The sequence below is a fragment of the Embiotoca jacksoni genome, unplaced genomic scaffold (genome assembly GCF_022577435.1).
Source record: "Embiotoca jacksoni isolate LCO1_2020_lvr unplaced genomic scaffold, fEmbJac1.0.p SCAF_16, whole genome shotgun sequence".
In the NCBI taxonomy this organism is placed as follows: Eukaryota; Metazoa; Chordata; class Actinopteri; family Embiotocidae; genus Embiotoca; species Embiotoca jacksoni.
In genome coordinates this window covers 2,830,829-2,855,717 of record NW_027185296.1, presented here as the reverse complement: position 1 = coordinate 2,855,717, position 24,889 = coordinate 2,830,829, and the positions used below count along the sequence as shown (strand labels likewise).

The window sequence follows — 24,889 nt, the reverse complement described above, 5'->3', positions numbered from 1 at the left end:
ACTTTAAAGTGTATGTTTTGTCCAACCAGCAGACAAAATCACAAAGACATGAGATGTAGTAGTGTTCATTACAATAAAGAAAAACAGCATATCTGCACTTTTGAGAAGGAAGGGAAGGATTTTGCTTGAAAAATGACTAAAAGTTGATGTTAAAATATATTTAGAGCAATATTCTTTTTATTAATTGAGCAATCATTTCAGCTCTTTCATGCAGCCTCATGGCCATGTCTAAATTTGGATGACAAATGTAAGATCTTACAATACTGCAGGATAAGTCGGAAATATTTAAACTGTTTCTGAATATCAAATAAAGAGCTGAAGCCCGAGTGTTTTCTGGAACAATTCACTGGAGTATGCACTCAGTTTCACGTTCATGTAAATAATTACTCGTCACTAACTTGAGTGCGTACAATACAAGAGCCCACTATTCAAGAATCCACATTAGTAAAAGGCCTCAATCGTCCAATGACAACATCATCGTGGGGAGTAGGTCTAATGGAGTCACAGGGATCAGATAAAGTAACTTTAGTTTGGTGGTTATAATCCCAACATTAGAAAATGATATCATTCTTTGCTGCAAAGTGTGGTTAATGTACAATTACCACTCTGGTTAGGCAGCACTTGGCATCTGTATAGGACTACACACGGTATTTATTATCCAGGCCAAAGTTTCTTTCATGAAAATTATTAGCCTACAACATTGAATTATCATGAAGTACTTTATATTTAGCTTCATTCACTAAAATGTTGTTACATGTTTAGTTGTAAAACAAGATACATGTTTGGTTTCAAATGTTTGTTTTCCTATTTGAATACGAGATCATTTTAAAAGCTATATCTTTTTCCTCCAGAGAAGTATAGTTAGACACACAGCAGCAACAGTGTTCAGTAAAAGCTTGTTTGAAAATGATTAGGAGTCCGGACCGTCCAAGGCCTTCCTCCCCCTGACGTAGATGAAAGTTAATTGGTTGGATTTGTTCATTGGTCAGCGCTGGTTGAACCACGTGCGTTAGTCTGCGTTGATTGGTTGCGCAGTGCTTAACTACCGGGTACATTTCACGCTCCAAAGCCTCCACCTGCTACTTACTGTCCGTGCACTCTCTCCACCACGTGCGGCCCGTCAGGTCCAGTTGATGGTCCGCAGCAGGATGCTCAGCAAAGAGTACGCAGCTGGCGAGGGGCTGGAGGAGGAGGCTGAAAACAAGGAGGTAATGGCACACGTCGAGTTGCGGTTCAACCCAAACCAGCTGCAACAATTCACCTCCGTGAGCAGGAAGGTAAAGTTATCCGGGGGCGGTTTTAACCGGTTGTGTGCCCTCACCTGCAGAACTCCGTTGTGAGACAAGTCGGTGTGCTCCCCTCCCTGCTGCGTGGCCTCTCCTGGCCCTTCCGCCTCATGGTGCGTAAAGCGGCTCGGTTCACGTCACCTTCTCACCTTCACAAGCAAACTAACACGGCCCCGACTTTCAGGTGCGTGCGTACCGCGGGTTTTGGTGGGTGGTGGGCTTCCGGCAGTCTCGGGAGAGAATCTTCCTCAGCCCCGCCGCTTCCCGCCCACCGGCGCCCGGCCTCGCACGCCACAGCCTCGCTGGCCGCAAGCGCCTTAACTGGGTCACCCGCCTGCTGCTGTGTATCGTGCCCCGCTGGGTGCAGGGCGCCCTGGGCTACCCGGTGTCGAGCAGCATCGGGCTCTCCTTGTCCCCAGGTACGGTTGTATTAAAAGTTTTTAGAATATTCTTTAGCTTGTCATTTACTTTTATCCGTGATTTGTCTTGGAGTGACCGAGTGCTAAAATGGCACTTACCGACAGCACTTTGTGGTTTGGCTTCAAGAAATTGTATTTTCTCGATTCCTGTTGTTCTGGGTTGCGAACCCTCATGGTTGAAACGCACTTATTGTAAGTGGCTTCGGGTAAAAGCGTCAGCTAAATGAAATGTAACGTGACAAGTGTCGGCAACAAGCTGATCTCCGCCGTCTTGTCTCGAGTCGCATGACCTCTGACTTGCTCGTATTTTTTTATTTAAGTATCGTATTTTTATTTAAGTATTTTGCAGCTGCCTCGCCTTATCCTGAAAATGAAACCGTCTGTATTTCAGAAATTAACATGTAGCCTTACGGCTTTAACCAGTTCAGGTGATTTAAAGACATTCTTTAATGTAATCTTGAAAAAACTACTTTTTCATACATTGTATAGTGTTTATTTATTTATTTATTTATTTTTTAAAATATATACCTGTTCTACTTCAGTTTTAACAGACACATTTAACACGTGGAGCAATTCATTTAAGTCAAAGCTGGACAATTTGCTTCGTTGATAGCACTGTTCCCCTCCCAGTGACTGGGTTCTGACCTCAGCCGGGACCTTTTATTTTATTTATTTATTTTTTTAAATTTAATTAATTTTTTTTGTGACTATTCTCTCCGTGCTTCTATTGATTTCTAGCTTCTTCCCTTCCTAGCCATCAAGAGTAAATTAATTGGTGGCTGGAAATTGCCTGTCGGTGTGAATGTTTGTTTATCTTCGTCTTTCTGTCCAGACCCTGTGACTGACTGGCAATCTGTTCACAGTTGTGGCAGCCCTATTTTATGCTTTGCCATGTCAATAATGGACAATTTGTGTCAGTTTTCAGAAGCATAATCTCCATCAAAGTGTAGTGATTAAATTTATGGCAACTGGTGCCAGCTCTTTGTCCTCTGCCAGGTGCAGCAGTTAACTAAGTGGATAACCAAACAGCCGGTCACATCCCCACGGTGTTCATTTTTTAAATTTATTTTTTTAAGTCAACTTTCACATCCTGTGAAAACATAGGTGACGGTATCAAAGAAACACCCAACTTCTGTCCATCAATGTATAACTTGTCTTTGCCATCAAAGTCTTTTTGTCTATTTTGATAGACCGATGATCATAACGCTTACATCCTGTGAACTTGCTTCCACACAGAAATGAGAATCTCTCCTACTAAACCGAGCGGAAAGGGCAGCAAGCGAAAACAGGATGAGCTAGATGAGGAAGATGAAGAGGAGGTGGACCCTCGGAGTTGGGTGGACGTGCTTAGCCAGGAGCTCTTTGTTGATGAAGGCCCTGAGGAGGATCCTGACTACGAGGTTGGTGCCGAGTTATCTTTGCTGTTCTGTTGGGTTTAATGCAGAGCTTCAACTTCCTTTTTTTTAAAGGTGGGGCATCACGATGTGCCAAAGGCCACTGGCTTAAACTCTTGTCTGAGGATTTCTAGTCTGTGCTCTACCACGTGTTCTAGTTTATATAACGCACAGACTCTAATGTACCAAAAAGCACCTGTATAAAGTGTAATTGGTGAAATTCAACCGTATCCTAAAAACATGGCAGCTGCTTCATGGGAAACGTCGGTCATTTCCCAGCCCAGTTCTGTAGAGACGGAGAGTGGAGAGTTCTGCTCGCACAGCACCACAGAAAGCGACGTTGATGTTTTGGGGGAAGACGCTGTCATTGAGGATCTGGACATGGGAAGAGTCATGGTGGCAAGTTTTTAAATGAGACTACTTTTTTTTTTTTCTTCTTCTTCTTCTTTTTCTTCCCCCATTATGACACGACCAATGCATTAACTCGACTGTTCTGTGTTTACAGGTTGATTCGACTGAAGTCCCTGATGTTTAATGTGTCATATTTTGTCATGTTTTTTTTTTTTTGTATGTTTATATATTTGCTAATTCAATAAAACTTTGCCCTCTGCCTTGACATGACTGTGACTTCTCACTAGATGGCAGTAATGCTTTTTCTATTCATTTGAATGAGCTGAAAGTATAAGGGCGTTCTGGTATGGAAAAATGCTTTTGGCACTCTGCATAAAGTTGGTTAAATACAGCTGCTATACACAAACCTGCACTTCCTTTACAACCTGTCCTTGTTTTAGCACAGTAACCATGGTGATAAAATTATCCAATGTGGTGCCTGTGAGGTTTGATTGCAAATGTACAGTTTTGATCCAAACCGTTAGATGTTTTATTCAAACTAGACTTGATCCTATTTATAAAAAAAACAAAACATTGTTCCAGCTGCTTGAAACTAGCTATGAAAGGGATATGGGTGAGACTTTGGGTTTTACAGTGTGATAATACTTAAAATACAAACCTATCTTCATAAAATCATGATTGAGAAAATGTTGAATCAAGCTAAATGTTGTCAAATCAGTTGCAATTTGGGAGAAATGCAGACTTACTTACTGAACCCTCCAGGAGCTTAATCATACTGAAAAATAATATATGCAAGTCTTAAATTATGCAATTAGCTTTTTATATGAATGGGAATTTTTTTTTTTTTTTTTTTTTTTTTTTTGTATTCATTCTACTCTCTGCACATGATTAATGCCCTTAGCTGTTTAATTGCCTCATTTCAGACTGAATAAGCCATAATGTGATGAGGCTGGTGTAAAAGCTTATGGCCTCTCAAATCTGTAATAAGGTCTTAGAGCCAGTATGACATTAAGTGTGTGAGATACTTTGGACTTGTCAGAGGAGAGCTGCTGTTGCTTCTAATGTACATGAAATCCTTGAACTTTTAAACCCTGCAAACATGGGAGGTCTCTGTCACATTTGTAATCTGCTGTGCCAGCATGAAATCTGCTTCATTTAACAAGAATGCATCATGTCACAAGAGGGCAGCATTACATTGAAAAGTATAAATCAAATGTGACACTTTTCAAATATGTTCCTTCCTGTCATCATACAAATATTAAGTGGTTGTGATGGCGGCACGGACAGCCAAAGACATGAAGTACGTTTTGCTAGATTTGTCAAGAATCTGAGGTTTTGCAATGTTTGTCTGTCGGCACTTTGACCCAAAAATATGGTTCCTACTCAAAGGATTGAGTTCATCCTTTGTGGAGGATTCTTTTGTATTTTGGTGTTCATTTACCAGGGAAACTGCCATAATTGTATTTCCCAGATGAAGAAATGGTTGTCTTTTTGCAGTAACGACATAGACTTTTCACAGAAGCTTTTTACTTCCTTACCTAAGAGAAGCTTAAAAAGTAGCACTCACTTTTTACAAATCGAGTCCACTAAAGAATAATGTAAAAAAAAAAAATATATATATACAGTGGGTACGGAAAGTATTCAGCCCCCTTTAAATTTTTCACTCTTTGTTTCATTGCAGCCATTTGCTAAAATCAAAAAAGTTCATTTTATTTCTCATTAATGTACACTCAGCACCCCATCTTGACAAAAAAACATGTAGAAATTTGTGCAAATTTATTAAAAAAGAAAAACTGAAATATCACATGGTCATAAGTATTCAGACCCTTTGCTCAGTATTGAGTAGAAGCACCCTTTTGAGCTAGTACAGCCATGAGTCTTCTTGGGAATGATGCAACAAGCTTTTCACACCTGGATTTGGGGATCCTCTGCCATTCTTCCTTGCAGATCCTCTCCAGTTCCGTCAGGTTGGATGGTGAACGTTGGTGGACAGCCATTTTCAGGTCTCTCCAGAGATGCTCAATTGGGTTTAGGTCAGGGCTCTGGCTGGGCCAGTCAAGAATGGTCGCAGAGTTGTTCCGAAGCCACTCCTTTGTTATTTTAGCTGTGTGCTTAGGGTCATTGTCTTGTTGGAAGGTGAACCTTCGGCCCAGTCTGAGGTCCAGAGCACTCTGGAAGAGGTTTTCTTCCAGGATATCTCTGTACTTGGCCGCATTCATCTTTCCTTCAATTGCAACCAGTCGTCCTGTCCCTGCAGCTGAAAAACACCCCCATAGCATGATGCTGCCACCACCATGTTTCACTGTTGGGATTGTATTGGGCAGGTGATGAGCAGTGCCTGGTTTTCTCCACACATACCGCTTAGAATTAACGCCAAAAAGTTCAATCTTGGTCTCATCAGACCAGAGAATCTTATTTCTCATAGTCTGGGAGTCCTTCATGTGTTTTTTGGCAAACTCTATGCGGGCTTTCATATGTCTTGCACCGAGGAGAGGCTTCCGTCGGGCCACTCTGCCATAAAGCCCCGACTGGTAGAGGGCTGCAGTGATAGTTGACTCTGTGGAACTTTCTCCCATCTCCCTACTGCATCTCTGGAGCTCAGCCACAGTGATCTTTGGGTTCTTCTTTACTTCTCTCACCAAGGCTCTTCTCCCACGATTGCTCAGTTTGGCTGGACGGCCAGGTCTAGGAAGAGTTCTGGTCGTCCCAAACTTCTTCCATTTAAGGATTATGGAGGCCACTGTGCTCTTAGGAACCTTGAGTGCTGCAGAAATTATTTTGTAACCTTGGCCAGATCTGTGCCTTGCCACAATTCTGTCTCTGAGCTCCTTGGACAGTTCCTTCAACCTCATGATTCTCATTTGCTCTGACATGCACTGTGAGCTGTAAGGTCTTATATATTAAAAAAAATATATATATTATTATTATTCTTTTACACTATTCTTTATAAATATATATATATTTTTTATATATGTATATATATATATATATATATATATATTCCATTAGAGGAGTCCCATTGTGACAGTGGATAAACCGCAGCTATTTTTGACTTTAAACATGTGACTTTCAGTCGTTTGACCCGAGTTCATTGGAGCAGAAGAAGAGTTGTCATCACCTGGCTCGCTGCTGCAGGTGAGTGGGAGGGCTGCTGCCGTGCGACGGCTCTCGTATGACTGGTGTCAGGAGGGGCTGTCAAGTTTGATTTTCTGCTGCCTACAGAGTCGTAGCTCCACCATCCATCTGCACACATGCAGTCTTTTCTGTTTACTGCCGTGTGCGAGCTGTACTGATGGGAGTAGGTGGCAGGCTGCTGTGAAGAGCCGCACAAACTTCTTGAAAAGGACTGAAACACCACTTGTCCTTGTTCGACAGTCAACAGCCGCTCTCCCACACACTGGATGAGTTGCTACCACTTTCTCCTTTTTCATTGTTACTGATGTTGGAGCAGAACAGATTGCTTTTGACAGACGATCTAATGTTGGAGTTTTGTTTCTTTGTGTCTGGCTTTTTGCTCTTTATCTGGTTTACACACAAAATGAATGTGAATTCAAGACTTCAGGAGGCACTTATAAAAGTACCAGTGTTGAACTGTTGTTAAGTTGGTACTTAAGGGGAACTCCGCATGTTTTCTTCATAAAGGTCAGTTTGGTAGTCAAATTTCCCAGCCAGTGAAAACGGGGGCTTTTTCAAAACTGAAACGTATTTGGAAACAAAAAAAAAAATGTAAGAAGGAGAACCTGAAAGTGTTACAAACTGAGGATGTAGCATTTTGCTTTTGGATAATTCTTGGCGAGCTAATGGAGAGGCTGTTGGTTGCACAGTGACAAATATGGGATCCACATTTCATAGTTTGACCCAGACTAAAAATCGGTGCATGTCGGCCTCTGCAGACTGTTCTTGTTTCAGTGTGTCTCTCGTGAACCCCTCCCCCCCACCCCTCCTTTGGACAATAGAAATATACCCGTTTAAGATCTGACAGCTGACAAATTGCTTCACCACAAAGTTTGTTTTGCAACTGCTTCTTTGCAGATGGAGTTTGCACAGTTGTAGAATTATTCATGTCATTTTTTTTTTTTGGACCACTTTAAGGACTTGTCATCCATGTTATCTGCTCCAGAGGTCAACAGAGAACTATATAATCCATCTGTATGAAGTATGAATATGAATAATTATGATACACATCCTTTGGCTCAGTTGGTACAGCTGGTTGCCCACTATTCCTAAGGTTCGATCCCCGGCTCCTCCTGTCCACATGCTGAAGTGTCCCCGGAAGAGACTGCTCCCGCTGGCGGGTTGCGTTGCATGGCAGCTCCGCAACCAGTAATGTGTGTTTGAGTGAATGGGTGGCAAACTGTAAAGTGCTTTGAGACGATAATGCATCTCCATTCCCTTGATAAACATCTTTCTGATGCTTATAACTTTTGTTCAGGCTGGTTGAAAGACCATAATTCAGGCTTATATCGTAGCTGCATGATGTCATGATTTATTTATTTTTTTACTAAAGAATAATTAATGTTGCTCGTTTTTCACTGCAACTGAGGTTAAATTCACTTAAAATTACCACAGCTTGGATGATTGTGTTGACGACTAATTAATAAGCTGCCGTAGGAGTCTGACGATCAGCACAATACGGGATTTTACAGAGATGCAAAGGAGCCAGATGCTTGCTGTTTATATTGCTGCCACATCTGTTGCGAAATCTGCTAAATTGATTTGGCAATGAGAGAAATCTAAAAAAAAAATGATGTGCAAAAAAACCAACAACAGGATAGTTAACATGTCTGACATCCTCAACAAACACAGAACATTATCAGGTTCATTAAACTTAACTGCAAAGCCGCATTGTCCGATCCTTCTATATTTGGGTGTTTCCACTGGCGCCACATTAACTTTAAAGGAGACACCAAATCCAGCATAAATGGGTTGTTGACACCAACATCCAGCTGCCTTCAATTCATTCTTGAAAACACTCGAGGTTTTTTTTTTTTTTTCTTTGACAGTGAACTTAGTGACTTCCTTTATTCTTTACCTCTGAGATGTTTCTCTGTTGCTGACGCTCAGGTGCAGAGGCAGCCGCCGCCGCCGCCTTACCGAAGCAGCAAAGCACACCGGTATGAATTAAACACTTTATGTTTGTGTTTGTAGGAAGGGCAGCGGCAGCGAGAGCTGGATTGGAGAACAGGATCTGATGGTCTCTGGGGGCTCCCATGGCTGTCTGAACTTTTGAAGGGCAGAGTGCTCAGCGCAGGCCGCGATGGAGAGCATCGACCTCTATCTGTAGCGTTTAGAGCCAGCTGGAGACCTGCTTTTAAACCAGGAGCTCCGTCTTTGCCTTTCGACTGCAAGGCGTCTGGAAGGAGGGCAATAACATTTCATGCACATATCCAAGTGTGCTACGGAAAGCGAGGCTGTTTGCCTCGTGCAGAGGGCGTCGTGTCGTCTTGTTCTGTGACGGATTGGCTGCTTGCAGAGTGATTTGTTGAGCTGATCAGTTTGGAATCCGAGTGGTTGTGTTGCAGGCAGCAGGCGCTTTCATATTATATCACAGGTTTATTTTTTGTATTGCTTTTTTATCTGAAACAAGTGAGCAACTCGAGTGTTGCACAGATGGTTATAAAACCTCTCTGACACACACGCACACACACACACACACACACACACACACACACACACACACACACACACACACACACACACACACACACAGCGTCAACTAGGACTTGTTGACATCGGCTTATTGTCACCTTGAATGAATGGCAGCCGGTGCCGGCTGCTCCCCAGGCCCCCAGTCTGACCTGCAGGCTATTATCTGCTGCATTACAATCTGACTCTGTAAAGTCAGCCAACAAAAGCACTCAAACTCACTCCCCTGCCTTTAACTTTTCCACTGTAATGCCGCCGCCCCCCCTCCCCCCTTCAGCACAGTCACACAGCGTGAATCACTTTACCTCCAGCCTAATGACCAGCTGTCCCCGTAGATTTCAAGAGCATCCATCATCTCCGGAGAAGTAGAGCAGGAAAAGAGGCATGAAAAATGAAGCGGACAGACGCAGTCTTCAGTTAGTCACACGCTTTGATGGCGAGGACAGTGAGGGTTCTCGGAAAATTTCAGAGGGAAAGAAAACTGCAGGTTTTGTGTAACTGATGTTGATCTAAACGCTATTGAGTGAGTGTCGAACCAACTGTTGGAGCAGCCGCCACCTCTCTCTCGAAATCAAGTTAAGTTTTTGGAAGAAGACAGAATCCAGTCGATTTGTTGGAAAGACGATGCGACACTGCAGAGCTTTTCTTTGTATATATCTTTTTATTTTTGTATTTGCTAATATGATGCTTTGAATTATCACCGACCTGGCAACATCACCTCAGCTTCTCTTATGGGTGTGTGTATTTGATGTCTCCCCGTGCTCCTTTATCAATGCAGCAGGACTGTTTTTGCTGCTCTCCTTGCTGTGGTTTTTCCTTGTTCGTCCGGAGCTCGGTTACACCTCCGAGTCGCAGCTGAGGTAGCCAGGAAACAGTGCAGGGCCCTCCAAGCGTGTGATGTCAGCCCCCTCCCTGATGGCAGTATGCAAATCCATTCACACATTTAGGATGCTATTCTGAGCCGCAGCGTAGAGGCTGATAAGATACGTAACAACTGATGGGGTGAGGGAGTGTGAAAACACAGAGAGAGAGAGGGGGGTGGTGTCAGTTGGACAACTTGTAAATCTTAATTCATAACCAGGAGCTGCAGTTCACTGACCTTCGGCAGCATTTTTTTTTTTTTTACTAAAAAATGTCTCACCAGCTGCAGGTATCCCGACACTTTCTGTTCACAGTCAACATAATGCGAATCCGAAAGGTCAAATGTCAGATCATATCCGGTTGTTCAAAACAAAAAGATGTCAAACTGGATGTGGAAAGAATCCCAAAATGGATTATTCAGAGGGTCATCTGTGCTTTGATTAAATGTTTTCAGAGTCAGGTCTGCACCCGTTTATAAATTAATAATTAATGCTGACGTGTGACTTGAGGCTCATTGTCGCCCTCTGGTGGAGTTGTAAAAAAAACGGACTGGAAACCTGCTGTTCTTTTGAACGAGACTTTTCAAAACTCGCCGAACGTTTTGGAGTATAAAGTATGATTCACATGAGTTTATGCTGTTGATTTCAACTGTTTCCATAACAGATGTGGTGTCATACATGCACTTTGGGTTCATTGAATATTTTGGACAAACTTTATTGGGACCATCCACAGGGGCAGGAGATCTAAAAAACATGTCCAACCTCAATAAATATGCTGTGTTTTTCCTTCACCATCTGGATGGATATCAAAAATATTTTGGATTTAAGCCTGTGACCTAAAAAAAGAAATGTAATAAAGACTAGATTTAAATGAAAATGTACACTGCAGATTTATTTGCAGTGTAGTAGTCCAGCACACAAGATTAACTCTTGAAGTAGCTCCTCTTTATTCTTATTCTATATTCTTTATTCTTAAAGCAAACAAATTAACCTGGATGACTCACGTTTACTTGATCTGTTAGCCTCTTCATCGTGAATACTGAGCAGCACTGTAAGCTGCTTTGGTTGAGAATGTCTGCCAAATGCTGCAAATGTAAAATAGCCTGCTTGATATTTAAATTAATATTGAGCAATTTTAGATAACAGATACTTTATTTCTTAAAGTTAGTTTTTTTTCCTCAAGAAATTATTTGATAGTCAGTTTTTGTCTGTTACCATCGAGTCTCATATTTTTTTGAAGAATACATACAAACAAATAAGAAGTATTAAATGCAATTAGTATCCCAGTAGTCTAAATATGCCCGGACCTGCACTGTGAAGTACTTTACAGTATGAAATTCACAGCACGTCAAGAGTGGGAGTGACAAACTGTCTCAAAGTCAAAGTTTGAACAGTATAAAATCTTCCAACCTGAGAAAAAAAAAAATCAAAGTGTCAACATCTCAAAGCTGTACTGACAGCAGGTACAGCTCTTGAATAAAGACACTTTGGCACTTTAAACCTTCTGTTATCTTCAACTCCAGCAGAGGTCGTGACTCCACATGTCCTCTCAGCTTCTAAATTTCCATCCCTCAGCAGGTTTTTAAACCCAAACTATCACTTCACCCACTCATTTCGCTGAGGGACACTGTACACACTTTCAGGAAGAGAGATGAGACTTTATCTGAAATTCAGTCACTCAGTTGTTCACAGCAAAAATGCACAAAATGGGAGTTTGGTGGTTTGAAATACACTTGAGAGAATTAGCTGCTGTCGTCCAAACATGGTTGGTTTGAAATGATTTTTTTCTTTTTCATATTTGTGGCCATATATGCAGTTTCTGTAGTGTGACTGCTATCCTTCTATCTACTCACCACAATGCTGCCAGTCAACCGTAGCGGTGGCATTTCCTGGTTTCAAGAAACAGACTCGAAGGCTTTATATTCCTCAAGTGACAACAAAAGGCAGCTGCTTCCTCCGACGTTGCCAACAGTGTGCCCACCTGTTCACATATTGTATACTCAGATGATTTTAACTGTTACTTTTAGATTGATTTATGAGTTTTCTGCAGTCCAAACACAGACCATCCTCTAAAGGCAAGAATTGTGTATCTATTAACATAAATATGCATAAATGCATTAAGTTGCTGAAAATTATTTGCATTGTTACAAATGCTTGCCCTGTCAGATATAGACTCTCTAAATATCTGATTTTGGCAGTCAGCAGATTATGTTGTGGTACCAGAGTTAAAAAAAAGTTTGATTGATTTATATTTTAAAATAGTTTGGCCAACACTGGTAACTACAGTTGTCAAATAAATGTAAATAAAGAAATGTAAATGAATGTCAATATTTCCCTCTGTAATGTGGTGGAGTAGAAGTATAAAGCAGCATAAAATGAAAAAGAATGAAAAGTGTGAAACTCCTGAAAAAGCCAAAAGGTCCTCTCTAGAAGCAGTGTAGAAACATGGTTTGCAACATATAAGAGGACCTGCTCCCTTATGTAAATATAAAGGGCTCATTCTAAGGTAAACACAAAAATTCTTAGATTTAGGTGATTATTTACTAATAAAAACATAATTATGCCAATAGATCCCCCCCAAATTGGACGCACTGGACCTTTCATGCAGGTTCGTGTTAAAGGAACATTTCACCTTGCTGTCAGACAGCTCTTTCCATTCGTAGCACTTCAGAATTACTACAAATAAGTGGACCAATGCCGTAAAACTGTCTGACAGCTAAGTAAACACTGAAAATATTCTAAATGTAGCGTGCATTTAAACTGATATATTTTTTTTCAATTTTATTTCAGACTGCGTCCACAGCAGTACATTACATTGCTTCGCTTTTTTAAGCCGGTACAGTTGCCTACTTTTCCAAATTATGGACCCCCATCTACTGCCAGTCATACACCAACTATGGATAAAGTACTTAATACAACCCCACTTAAAAAATGCCAACTATTGTTTTAATAAGCTTATTTACATTCTACCACTGCAGAACCGAGACGTATGCTGAAGGTAAAACACACACAAAACATGCAGTGAAAGACAGCAAAGTGATAGATAGCTTTTAAATGAAAAAAATAATAGCAGATTATGAGAAACTATTGTGTTGGACCTTGACATATTTAGTGTTTGAATACTTTTTATCTGAACCTTTTACTTTAAATTAAGAGACCCTGTGAAAACCATGGAAGGACCTACCTCGATCCCTGGTGGGAAATATTTTCTACTCCTGCTGTCTATGATCTCCGATTTTCAAATAAGCTCAACAGTGTCACCCTTCTTCTTCTTCTTCTTCTTCTTCTTCTTCTTTTTTTAAGATATAATAAAGGCAAGTGCAAAGACCAGCTGGGTTTTGATGTGCTGTTTTCATTGTGATGTTCTTCCCTTGTCTTTTCGTTTTGTTTTACTGTTCATCCTACAAGACTGTTTTTAAGCAGCCTGTCAACAGCTTGAGAGTCTCCCAAATGCCCCACTTTCCTGTTCCCACTGAAAACCGTCTGCGGCAGCAAAGAGACTAATACGCTCCAATTACCAGCTGTCTAATTAACCCATATTTCCCCACAGTTTCTTGTTCTCGTGGTAAAACCGTTTGCGTTGCAGGAGTAGAATGTACACTGATGATTCTAGTTGCAGAACTAGGACAGACAAATAAGAGGATGGAGGAACTGTGGAGGGAAAGACTTGGGCTGGGGGAGGCTGAACATCCACCTCACAGGATTTCTGCTTGAGCTTCCGTTTTTTTTTTTTTTTCTGGCTTATGAAAACAGTATTTATTTTGTGGTTAGATAACCTGATGTATCTTGGAGAAATTAAATTGTTTTTGTGCTGTCTCCTAGAAGTCGAAGCTGTTCCGTGGCGCTGGCGTCTGCGGTTCACTGTCTGCTGTCGTTTTGTTTGTCATTATGCTTTTCCCCGCAGCTCTCTGTAGTCCTGTGCTTTTTGAAAATGTGCCAGACTCAGCTGAGTGACAGTAGTGATAGCATGCAGAGTGAATGTTAAGCTTCCTCTTAGTCACAGGGAGACCTCGCAGACGCACACACACACACACACACACACTCACAAACTCACCCACTCACACGCGCGCGCACACACACACACACACACACACACACACACACACACACACACACACACACACACACACACACACAGATCGAGTCAAATCCTAAACCTGCATCTTTGATGTGGTCACTGGCACTAATGAGATTTGTCATCTTTTCAGACAGTATTACTACAGTCCTTATTCAGGGATTGTGTGTATTTCCGCGAACACACACACACACACTGAGGCACACACACAGCTCCCTGGCTGCAGCCTGAGTAACTGTTGTTTGTTGGGTGATTTCCAGTCTGTCATTTTTAATATTCCTTTATTAATGCAGTGTAGACTTTTGTGATAGGACACCCTGGATTCTTTATTTTAAATCATGTGCAAAGATGCAAACTGTAGATCTTGTTGCCTTCCTGTGTGTGTGTGTGTGTGTTATTGATTTAAGCAGTATATTAATGTATTGCTTCACCCTTAGACCTCCTCAGGCTCCTGTTGGCATCGATGATGTCTGTGATTGGTGAGGCAACAGGAAATGAAACCAGGAGGCAAGACCTCACGGGCCTCAACGTTAAGACTGAGACGACTCAAAGAGCCGCAGGCCACAGAAAAAAAACATTTCCACATAGGCTATGGTGTTTTTTGTACCATATTTCTTTACTGTCTGGAGACTTCAGCGTTTAATAGGTTTTCATTTCTCCTCACCTTGGCTGTCTGGCTACTTGTTATTGGCTGCATTGAGTTTATGCCTCCGATCCTTCAAAAGGTTTTTCAGCTGTGTGATTGATTTAACTGTGATGGGCCATGAAGGGGTGATAGCCCATTTGGTCTCTTCATTGCCTGTGCAGCCACACTGATGGAGCGTTAGAGGCAGCCGTCAGCTCTGCCGCTGTGTTTATTGTTTAAATATCAGTACTGTGTTGTGGAAATGAGGACAGAAGTGAGGCATGACAGACAAAAAAGACTGAAGTCTACAGGGGGAGCAGATACTTGTTAGGGGTGAGAGTGAGCTTTTTAAAAGCTGGCCCACAGAGACAGAGAGATGTTGCGTTGGAGAATGGTGTCAGAGTAGCTTTGTAGCAGGCACAGAACCTGGCAACTGTAGATGTGCTCCTTACATAACATAAAAAGCATGAAGAGAGTTAGCCAGAGGCATGCAAGCACAACTGATGAACTGCTGGGCAGGGAGCGCCCCTCTGATACCTGGAGGCACCAAAGCAGAGGCCATTTGACAGGTCTAAAAATAAGCCGGAGGTGAGAACAATGTGGTGACAGAGAGCGTGAGTGGGAACAATGGGAACACCTTTTTGGTTTTTTTTCTTCTTGTTTCCCATCTCCGTGAAATGAATTCAGGGACTGTGAGTAGACCAAACCAGCTCCTGTTGACTCATCAAGCTGAGTTTAGCTTGTCGCAGCCGCCTGCCTTCGATTGTACCTTTACACGTTGCATAACTTTTGATTTATAGGAGTGAGCTTCCCAATCTATTTCCACTCTGTAACTTCCCCCTCCCCCCCCATGCCCTCCACCCCCACCCCAACCTCACCCCTCTCTGTGCACTCTCTGTCTCTCCCACTCACTTCCTGACATTTGTGGTGATGTTTATGTGAGCTGTGTGCATCGCAGCGCTTGGCTTAACTCAACTGGCCACCCGGCCTAATCGGCTCTCCTGGCCTGAACTCTAACAAGCTTAAAGCAAAACGGAGCAGTGGTCAGCAAGAAATGTCAGCCAGTCACGGACATGTTCGCCCTGCCGTCGACCATTGGTGCTGTAATGTGTGTGCGGTATGCAAATGATAACGGTGCGTTAAATCCATTGTGTGTTTATGAATATTTCACCTGCCCCACAAGACATGCCGCATATAAATATCGCCGTATATTCATTGCAGCAGCAGCAGCAGCAGTACATTGTGTAAGTTATTAGTGAAGCAGCATAGGCCAAAGGTGGAACACGAACGCTCTGTTCTCTTCAAGTAATTTTAAACATCCAATTTCTGAAATGTACACTTACTGATAACAGTTTTTTTTTTCTCCCCAATCCAGCAAAGCCCAAGCATGAAAAATGTTTCCTTTTGTGAATGTCTAATTGGTTTTTATTGTATATACCCCGGTATATTCGCTTGTACCATCTGCAGTGATTTGGATTCTTCTTGTCTGCGCTGTTAAAACCGTCTGAAAACCACAGTAAAAGAGACACATAACCCCAGAGCTTTCTAATCCACCCACTATCCTCTGCTCTGCTGCAATCTGCATACGATGTGGGAGGCTATTGTGTGAACTCACTGATCTGATGCCACGTTAAACACGAGCAGCGCGCACACACATCTCACTCATATACCCACTTAGCATTTAATAAAGGTTCAAGAAATTTAATCAGATGAAGTGTGCAGGTGGAGATTTCTACATGTGTTTGCACAACCAATATTGTGCTTTTACTGCCTGCAGTTCAGTGTTTTCTTGGTATATGTGTGTTTAAATGTTCACAAACAGAAGCTTCTACTGTTATTGCAGAGATGAGGCGAATATGGCCTGAGGCTGAGGATGCCCTGGGGATGTTGATGTACTCTGATTTAGTTTTAGGGCAATGTTTGCTTGCTTTTCTTTTGACACAATGTGGTTATCTCAATAAGCCTAAATAGATGTCATAGAAAGGTGAGAGGAGACATTATAAGCAGTTGTTGCCTCTAAAGGTGCAGCTCTTTGTTAATGTCCAATTGTGGATGTGGCTTTATATCACGCTCGGTCTCACTCATTCAAATGTAAGCCAGAAAAATGCTGAGAGGGAAGGCCACAGTTGTGACAAAGCACCAGCTTTTCTCCCCAACTTTGACCTGTTTTCCCCCTTGCTGAGCATCTCAATGATTTCTAACTTACTGCGCAATATCACTATGACCAAGCTCCCATAATCCCCTCTGACACGTTCCAGAGGATGCATATTTTATATCTGAGTAGAAGTTATTTTTGTCTTGCCTAAGAAGTTGCAGAGAGTGACATCACGTCTGCCGCTGATTCCCTGAAAGAGAAAGCGCAGATGCCCAAGCCTGAAAAGATGCAGGAGTCTCCTCATAATAATCCACATTTAGCTCACGAGTTTCCACCAAGATGCATTTCAGTTTTATATACCGGATCTATATATTTTTGTTGGCTTACCCCTCTGCCTGCTGGCGTTAAGCAGTTTAAAGTCTCTCACTCTTTGTTTTTTTTTTTGTTGCAAAGGTGAAGGTGGAAATGAATTGCAGCAGAGCGGCACTCAGTAATCCTGCCCTCCATGCCTTCCAGCCACATACTCCTTATTTACTCCTGACAGCTTCAAATTGAAACTGTGATCACATTTTCCACACCGGTCCTCAGCCATGCTCACTTCTAGAGCCGACCAGCTTTTACACAGGGGAGGGGAGTTTTTTTTCCTCTCCTGTTTCTCCCTTTGCCTTTCCTTCCTGATATCTCTCTTTTCATCTAGCTTGCCCGCTGCCTTCATCAGCAGCTGACCCTGGCATTGTTTTATTTCCTGTGAGTCCTCCATCCTCCGTCTCTCTCTTGGCGGACAGGATAGTCCATTTGTTAGAATTGAGGACAAAACAGACGGAAGACTGGACATGAGATTGGATTAGGAGAACAGATGAGAGAAGAGGTGGATTAATCAAGGCCCATGTGTTTCACTGGGTGACAAGCTACAGACAGTTCTGTCATTACTGTCTGATAAGACGGGAGCAAAGGCTCTGGCCTGCTGAGTATTTATGGGCTGTTTGTCTGAACTCTCCCTGAGAACAATTTTGTTTGTACACTTTGGGTTAAAGGGGTTCTAGATTTAACATGAAATAGCCTCCAGAAAGAAGCACATACAGATTTATTGCAGAAGTTATTGAAAAAGTATTTGGCAAAAGCCACCCACATGTTCGACCTTTTAAATTGAATTCAGTTAGTTTTACTGGCACCGTTGCACATAATTTAACTTTGCAGAAGCAGATATTGTAAAACTCCAGAGTTGACAGTAAGAGTGGATAATACATTAAATCTATAGAGTGGAACAGATGGCTATGTCTGAACACACACACACACACACACACACACACACACACACACACACACACACACACACACACACACACACACACACACACTCTCGATGTGCACTAGCATCGAAACCCAAAAATAAGCTAAAACATAATCAATACTCTCCCTCTTGTTTACTCACTGTTAAATTCACAACAGATTTACTCAGTACACCCCAAACACACACACACACACACACACACACACACACACACACACATATACACAGAAGCTAAAACTCACACGCCCAAATGACACCCGTGTCCATTCACGTCCTCACTCTTAAAGGGATATAACAGACAGCCCACCCACAGCCTGCAGCCATACAAAACATTCACAGGGTGGCCGTGACAGTCCACCACTTTGTTCGTCCTGGCTTCGTGCCCAGACTCGGTCTGCCATGATGTCGTGGGCAGCAGATCGAGAGCTTGGCTGGACTTCACATTTCTCATTAGTTGCCCCACTGGCACATAGGCCAGTGAGCAAGGATGAACACGGGAACTCATGCTCAGGCCAAAGACTGCTCCCCTGCACATACACTCTACATGCCCATGTGTCTCTGTGAGGGTGTCCTTGAGACAGAGCATGAATACACACCAGGTCTTTAGTCTGTTATCAAGCCTGACCTCTGATGTTCCTGAGGAACCACAGAAGAGACATTTGTTTTAATCAGAACATGACACAAAACTGTTTTCAACCGAAACATCCAATCTGATGAATGCGCTCCTCCATCTGATACTCCCATCTAAATATTAGGTGATGCTTCTTTGAGAAAAACAAGTGGAGGTGCTAATCTCCAATTGTACGGTAGAGAGCCTGTCAAACCTCATGGAAAACCATGAGGAAAATTCAATGACAACAAGGCATATATATTTGAGTCGCTTACTAGTTTGAGGTACGTTGAAGAAGTGGTTGTGGTTCAGCTACTTTAGTATGACATGGTGCTGTAGTGTACTTTGGCTTCCACATACTTTTCCCTCACCTGTGTTGGATCAAGAGGCAGAGGATAAAGAATAAATACTTAAAGTAGACCTTAAAATACATGTTTCACATGTGCACATTCACATGCGTATGTGGTTGCACGAGTTTTTGCAGGACAGCAATCTGCCAAAGACAACTCACAAGCTACATTTTACATGACTAGCAGGGTAACATGCTTCCTAATACAAATCCGATTGGAAAAATGTCCGTACACCAAGTTCAGAATGGCTACATACATATATTCTTTCACTGTAACAAGATAACTAAAGAATAACACTGGGAGACAGCAGTACAACTTAGAAATGTTATTTTTCTATTTACCTTGTCTTTAATGTTGTTATTGTACTATGACCTCTTTCATTACATACGAATGTTGATGCTTGTCTGTCTGTCCTGGAGCCATGTCGTCTGTTCTGCCTTCTGATGTTTCTTTATTTGATTCCTGTTAATACGTTTTGGTGTTTTTCTCGTCCGCATCAGTAATCTAAGGGGTGTGTGTACATATTATATGGCCCTCTGAGACCCTCAGCTCTGAGACAGCGCAGATTTTATTGGATATAAATTTCAGTCATGGCCATCAGCTCATAAAATGAAACAACAACATCTCTAGAGCAACCAATCAAAAGTAGAGCCAAATGTTAAATACATAAATAATGCATGAAAATATCTTTAAAACAAGAAAACATCTGAGCCATAGAATACAAATGAAAATAAAGTCAGAATTCGGATGAACAATTTGTCTCAACAAAATAAGTTGAGATGGGGGACGGGCCAACTGGAAGTAATGTATCTGTAATAAGCTCACTGCTGACAGCGTGCATGTATTTTGGTGTACAAAAAAGAATTGACTTGACATCTTTCTCTGCTGACAGCAGGTAGCACGGACACAGTGTCTGCAGGGGTTACAAATGGCAAGTGTAATTATAGTGTGTATTCAACTGCAGAGGTGGCGTGTAAATCTCTGTGGAAAGCCTGTGTGCCTTGGGTATCAGCAAGAACAGATGGTGCAAATAACAATACAGCAGTGGAGTGTTTGAATTGACATGCTGAGGAGAGCAAGCATCTCAATTTCACATCATTTAAAAAAAAACCAAAAAAACCTGAGGTCAGCGGGCAAGATGTATAGTAGCTGTATATAGGCAAAAACCAACAGGCATGTGGAAAATAAGAGTCTGTAACCAACACTTGATTTACATTCAATGTTTGTCCTGCCAACTTCAGCCTTTAATATTCAATCACTGTAGGCAGCGAGAGACACACGACACTGCTTCAGTCACTTTTAGCTGAATGTCAAGCTTGTTGCTTTAATAACAGCGGGGGCTTGTGTTGCCACGGGCAAAATAATCATTGTTTCATGCATTCCCTGCAAAATGTGCATGGCAAACATGTCCTCCACTCCAAAGAGCCGAGCTTTGTGCATCCAAGTAGCTCTGAAATTAAAGTGAACACTCCACCTCTCTGATTTAATATGATCCAAGATTTCATGTAGCTCGGAAATAAACATCCAGCTGTGCGTTGTTGGTGAGTTAGCGTGATGCAGTTTTCTCTGCAGTCAAAAGAAAATCATTTCTTTGGGCTTTTTCCACCTCTTCAATAATCTGAGCCATTCTAATACACATAAATGCCATGGCTGTAAGCTACTGTGTGTGTGTCTGTGTGTGTGTGTGTGTGTGCGCGCGTGCGCGCGTGCGTGCGTGCGTGTGTTTATTTGTATGCGAGAGGGAGAACAACAAGGATGATGATGACCTGGAGCTGCCCGTCTGTTACAGCACTGGACAAATTGTTTTTGACATCATATAATTAAATATTAATGTCCTATCTGTTCAGGCTGTTTATTCTGTTGCTTCCATGATCTCAAAGTGGAATTTTCACCACTGCGATGCTGATGTCCACTCAGTGTTGATGGTTAATGTGGTCAATTAAAGTAATAGATTCCTCAGTGCATGATGTAATGATTGAGAGAGCTGAGGTTTTCCTGCTAGCGGAGCCGTGATGGCAGTGCCTACATATACCAGGAAGCGTTGCACGTGAGCTTCTGATACGTAACCCCCGAATTGTTTGGTTTCTTTTGCCAAGTCTCTCCCCTTGCAGCACCCACAAACAATAAGCAGCCAGACGATGTTGCTTCCAGAGAGCAAAGGGTGTGCAAAGAAGGTGCTTCATCATGAAGCTACTTGTACTGATCATATAGTTTAAGGCTGGCAGCCGTTGTAAACACAAACAACACAACATGTTGAGTAAACCACTTCTCCCCTGTTGCCATGTATTACAACCCTCGCCCAGTTTATTGGCCAGAAAAATAGCATAAGGTGACAACAATACTCACTAAAAGGTTGTCTGCAGTCTCGGCTCTGTTGGTTTTATTTGTCTTTTCAAGTGCATCATTGGCAGCTTGAAGAAGATCTCCAGCAACCTCTACCCAAGTGAGAAGAAAAGTTTCTTGGCGAGTAACACATACTGCTCTCTCTCGAATGGTGTCTGCCACAGCGTCCAACCAACAACTGCCCACGGAGAAGTTCGTTACAGCAGAATGACTAGGTTTCCGTTTTTATGGAGGGAAATTTGAGCAAAGACACCAGCAGTCGCTGTTAACTGTCAGAAGCTCCGTTTCTGGATGGTCCCTACTGGCGATAGACCGCCCGTAGACTTTTGGCTTGAATAAATATGTCTGAAATTATGACTCAACCAAAACCCTGTAAAATGTATCCTCTGCACCTACATTTTGAGATGCCATCTCCACAGTAGCATATGTAGCAAGCTGCAGTACAAGCGAAGAGATTTGGGTATGCAGAGCGACCTCTGGCCACCAAGACGGGTGAATTAGCCTGGAGTTAATCCAGCCACCAGCTACGTCTCCGGACACATCAAATGATAGTGCCAGAAGAAGATTTTTTTTTTTGTAGCTGCTTCTCAGAGACACAGGCAACATTCATTCATTTCAAGTGTTGTTGTTTTTCATATACCTAATTCGGATAAACATGAGGTTGAAAATCAGCAAATTGGTTTAATGGTCCTGCAGCCACTGTATGTTGCTTCCTCCTCCTCCGTTGCAGCTGCTCACCTCACTCAGTTCATTCCTGCCCACCTCAGCCTTATTGAGGCACAAATCTGTGACTGATTTCCACCTGCACTCTCATTTGCTACCTCAGCACATTCAGAGCAAAAAGCTTTTATTTGATGGATGATCTCACTGCATGCTATTCTTGAGCTGTGGCCATGTTTAGTGTACTATTTTGCTTCATTTATGTTACTGTTACCTGCAACAGTACAACCTTTGATTAGTGCTTTTTCCTATTCAGTATGATACATTTTAAACTCAGTCTCTCCCTGCGTCCTGCAGCACCACAGTATGTATTTCCATTTCTCTCGTACACACACACACACACACACACACACACACACACACACACACACACACATTTCCAAACCCCTCCCCATATTTGGCTTAAAATTAAACATTAATTTAACTTTATGACTGCATTATAAATAATTGTTGTGATTTAATTAGCTAACGTAGCAGGGGAATTTACTCAGGGGTTTGGTTTAGCCTTGATTTAATTAATTAATTCATATGCTGCCTAAGTCAGTATATGACTATATACTATGAGCAACATTCTCACACGCACACACACATGCTACTTTCTTATTGCCAGGCAACAATCAATTATTTAACATTTCATTGAGGCTGCCTGCATGGCTCTGGAGCTGTCAGGCTCAGCTCACAGTCCCGCTGTCAACTACACAGACTTGTGCAGTTATGCAGGAAAAACGAAATATTATATTTGTATGTCTGTGATTAATGAGAGATCTGTCACGATTGTGTCCTCGTGTCTCTCTCGGTTCCTCACCCTGCTGTCGCTGTGGGTGTTTGTATGCCCTCTGTGTCCCTGACATTGGCAGGAAGCTGCCGGGGTTTTTCATGTGACGCAGTGATGTGTGCAAGATTGGGGAGATATTCCGTATCGCTTTTGGGAGGCACTGACCCTCAACACTAAAGGCTAGGGACCGTCTCTCAAGTGCAGCGCCAACGTCTCGCTTTAACAAGACTGACATTGACCCAGAAACACACAGCCTGCAGTCTGTTTTATTTCACCATTTCTGTATGTATGTTGTAGTAAGAAAGAAAAAAGTGTGGGCAGGTCAGATTTCATCCTTGAATGGTTGGCCATTTTTATTTTATTTAAAATCTGAGAGAACGGAAACTGGGTTAGACAGACATCTTGACTTTCCAACACAAAGCATATTTATTACTGACTGAAGTCGGGTAATTTATGCTCATCCCGTTTAAATATAACAGGCCCTCCTCCATCCACAGGTGTACATACATATTTACATTTCTCCCTGCATATATAATGTACAGTATATAGCTTTTGAACACATACTTTGCTGTTTTATTTATTGTTTTAAATAGTTATAGTATCTTGTTCCTACTTCTTTAGGCTGTTCCTTAAACTGCTTCCTTCATTTACAAGAGCTTCTTTGAACATTTACATATATTTCATTGTAAGATGAAGTGCTGTTCCATAGTAGTTTTTTCCCACCAGCAGAAGCTCTAAATCCAGACCTGGAATGATCGGCACCCAGTTATATTACAAGGTTTTTAATAATGTGCAGCAACTGAAAAATCGACACCACTCGCAGTGTTGCAAGAAGTTGCATCTCAGGGGTGACCCTCACTAACCCTCATTAAAGGTCTTGACCTCCCTCCATCCAACTTATTAGATTTCTGAACTTATTTTTTTATCTTAAATTTTAGACCCCTTTCGTCTGCTACACCTAAAGCTCTATCTAGAGACCACTCTAATATGTTTTTTTTTATCGACCAACTATGAGTGTTTTCATTTGAGCTGCATTTTCATTATGTTTTTCTCTTGTAAGTGCATTTTAAAATGTGTGTTATTTAGCCTTTGGAGATAGTATGAAGTATTGTATTGAACTGCTCTTATATCAAAAGAGCAGCCTGCACTTATAGCTGAAATGTTTCATTTAAGTTTGCTTGGATTTTTTTTTCCATCGCAGGGCTGACTTTAAGAAAGCTTTTTGTATTAAAAAAAGACTTTCTGCAGTGATTGATCTCAAATTCGAAACAGCCAAACTGGTCAGTTCACAGTGACCATTAGGATGTAACTGCTCAGATGTGAAACTTTGACGAAAAGATTGCTGGTGTTTCTTCAACCCAGATAAATCTGAATCTACCAAGAAATCAAGATGAGCAAAATTAGTTGTACTATATTTGATATTCTTCTACATTTTCCAAAACTTAGCTTTTCTGTAAAAAGTGATAATAGTTTTTATTGACTGTACTGTTTTAAAGCCGTTCAGTAGCAAAGTTTTCACAGTGGTCACTTTCTGTCTTTGTGGATACAATATATTCTAACATTTAGCAGTATTTTGTCCAATAAATCCACACTTAGCTCCCAGGATGTTTCCCTCTCTTACATGTTAGAATGAGTTGCTTCAGGGCCAGTATTGGCGTGGGCATGTAAGTATCGAATTCCTTTAAAGGGACTCATCATTTAAGGCCTTGAAATCATTTTGGACGCCTTTACGGTTTCCTAAAACATTTGCACAACTTGCTTTTAAGTTTTCTTATTATAAGTTTGGACATTGGCTTCTTCTGGTCTTTACATCAAATAACAATCACCAGCTGTTGATGTGCATTACTTCATCAGAAACTCGCTCAGAAACACTTTAAAGCACCACTGGAGGTCAAAACTCCACAGGGTGCCTGAAAGATGATGTTTGGAGGCACAGAAAGTAAAGGAAGCAGTTTGTCTTTAATCACTGGTTATTCCCGGTGGAAACAGTTAAGCTGCATACCTTTCTACTTCGGGCTGTAATAATTTTGCAAAGCAAGAAGTCTGAAG

General features: G+C 41.8%; 1 protein-coding gene across 3 annotated transcripts; it reads left to right on the top strand.

Annotated features, from left to right (window-relative positions):
• The first annotated feature begins 1,122 nt into the window (after positions 1-1,122).
• Positions 1,123-3,715, top strand: org (oogenesis-related gene). Of its 3 annotated transcripts, none has more exons than XR_011178292.1 (6): positions 1,123-1,208; positions 1,328-1,399; positions 1,471-1,705; positions 2,942-3,105; positions 3,384-3,498; positions 3,605-3,715. XR_011178292.1 is itself a non-coding variant. In XM_069150249.1 (6 exons), exons 1-6 carry the CDS (start codon positions 1,134-1,136, stop codon positions 3,632-3,634), a joined length of 696 nt encoding a protein of 231 aa, XP_069006350.1. In that variant the 5' UTR covers positions 1,123-1,133; the 3' UTR covers positions 3,635-3,715. The 3 variants fall into 3 exon arrangements, 2 of the variants coding, with proteins under 2 accessions (XP_069006350.1, XP_069006351.1); XM_069150249.1 differs by having other exon boundaries at positions 3,379-3,498; XM_069150250.1 differs by having other exon boundaries at positions 3,384-3,715.
• Positions 3,716-24,889: the final 21,174 nt, after the last annotated feature.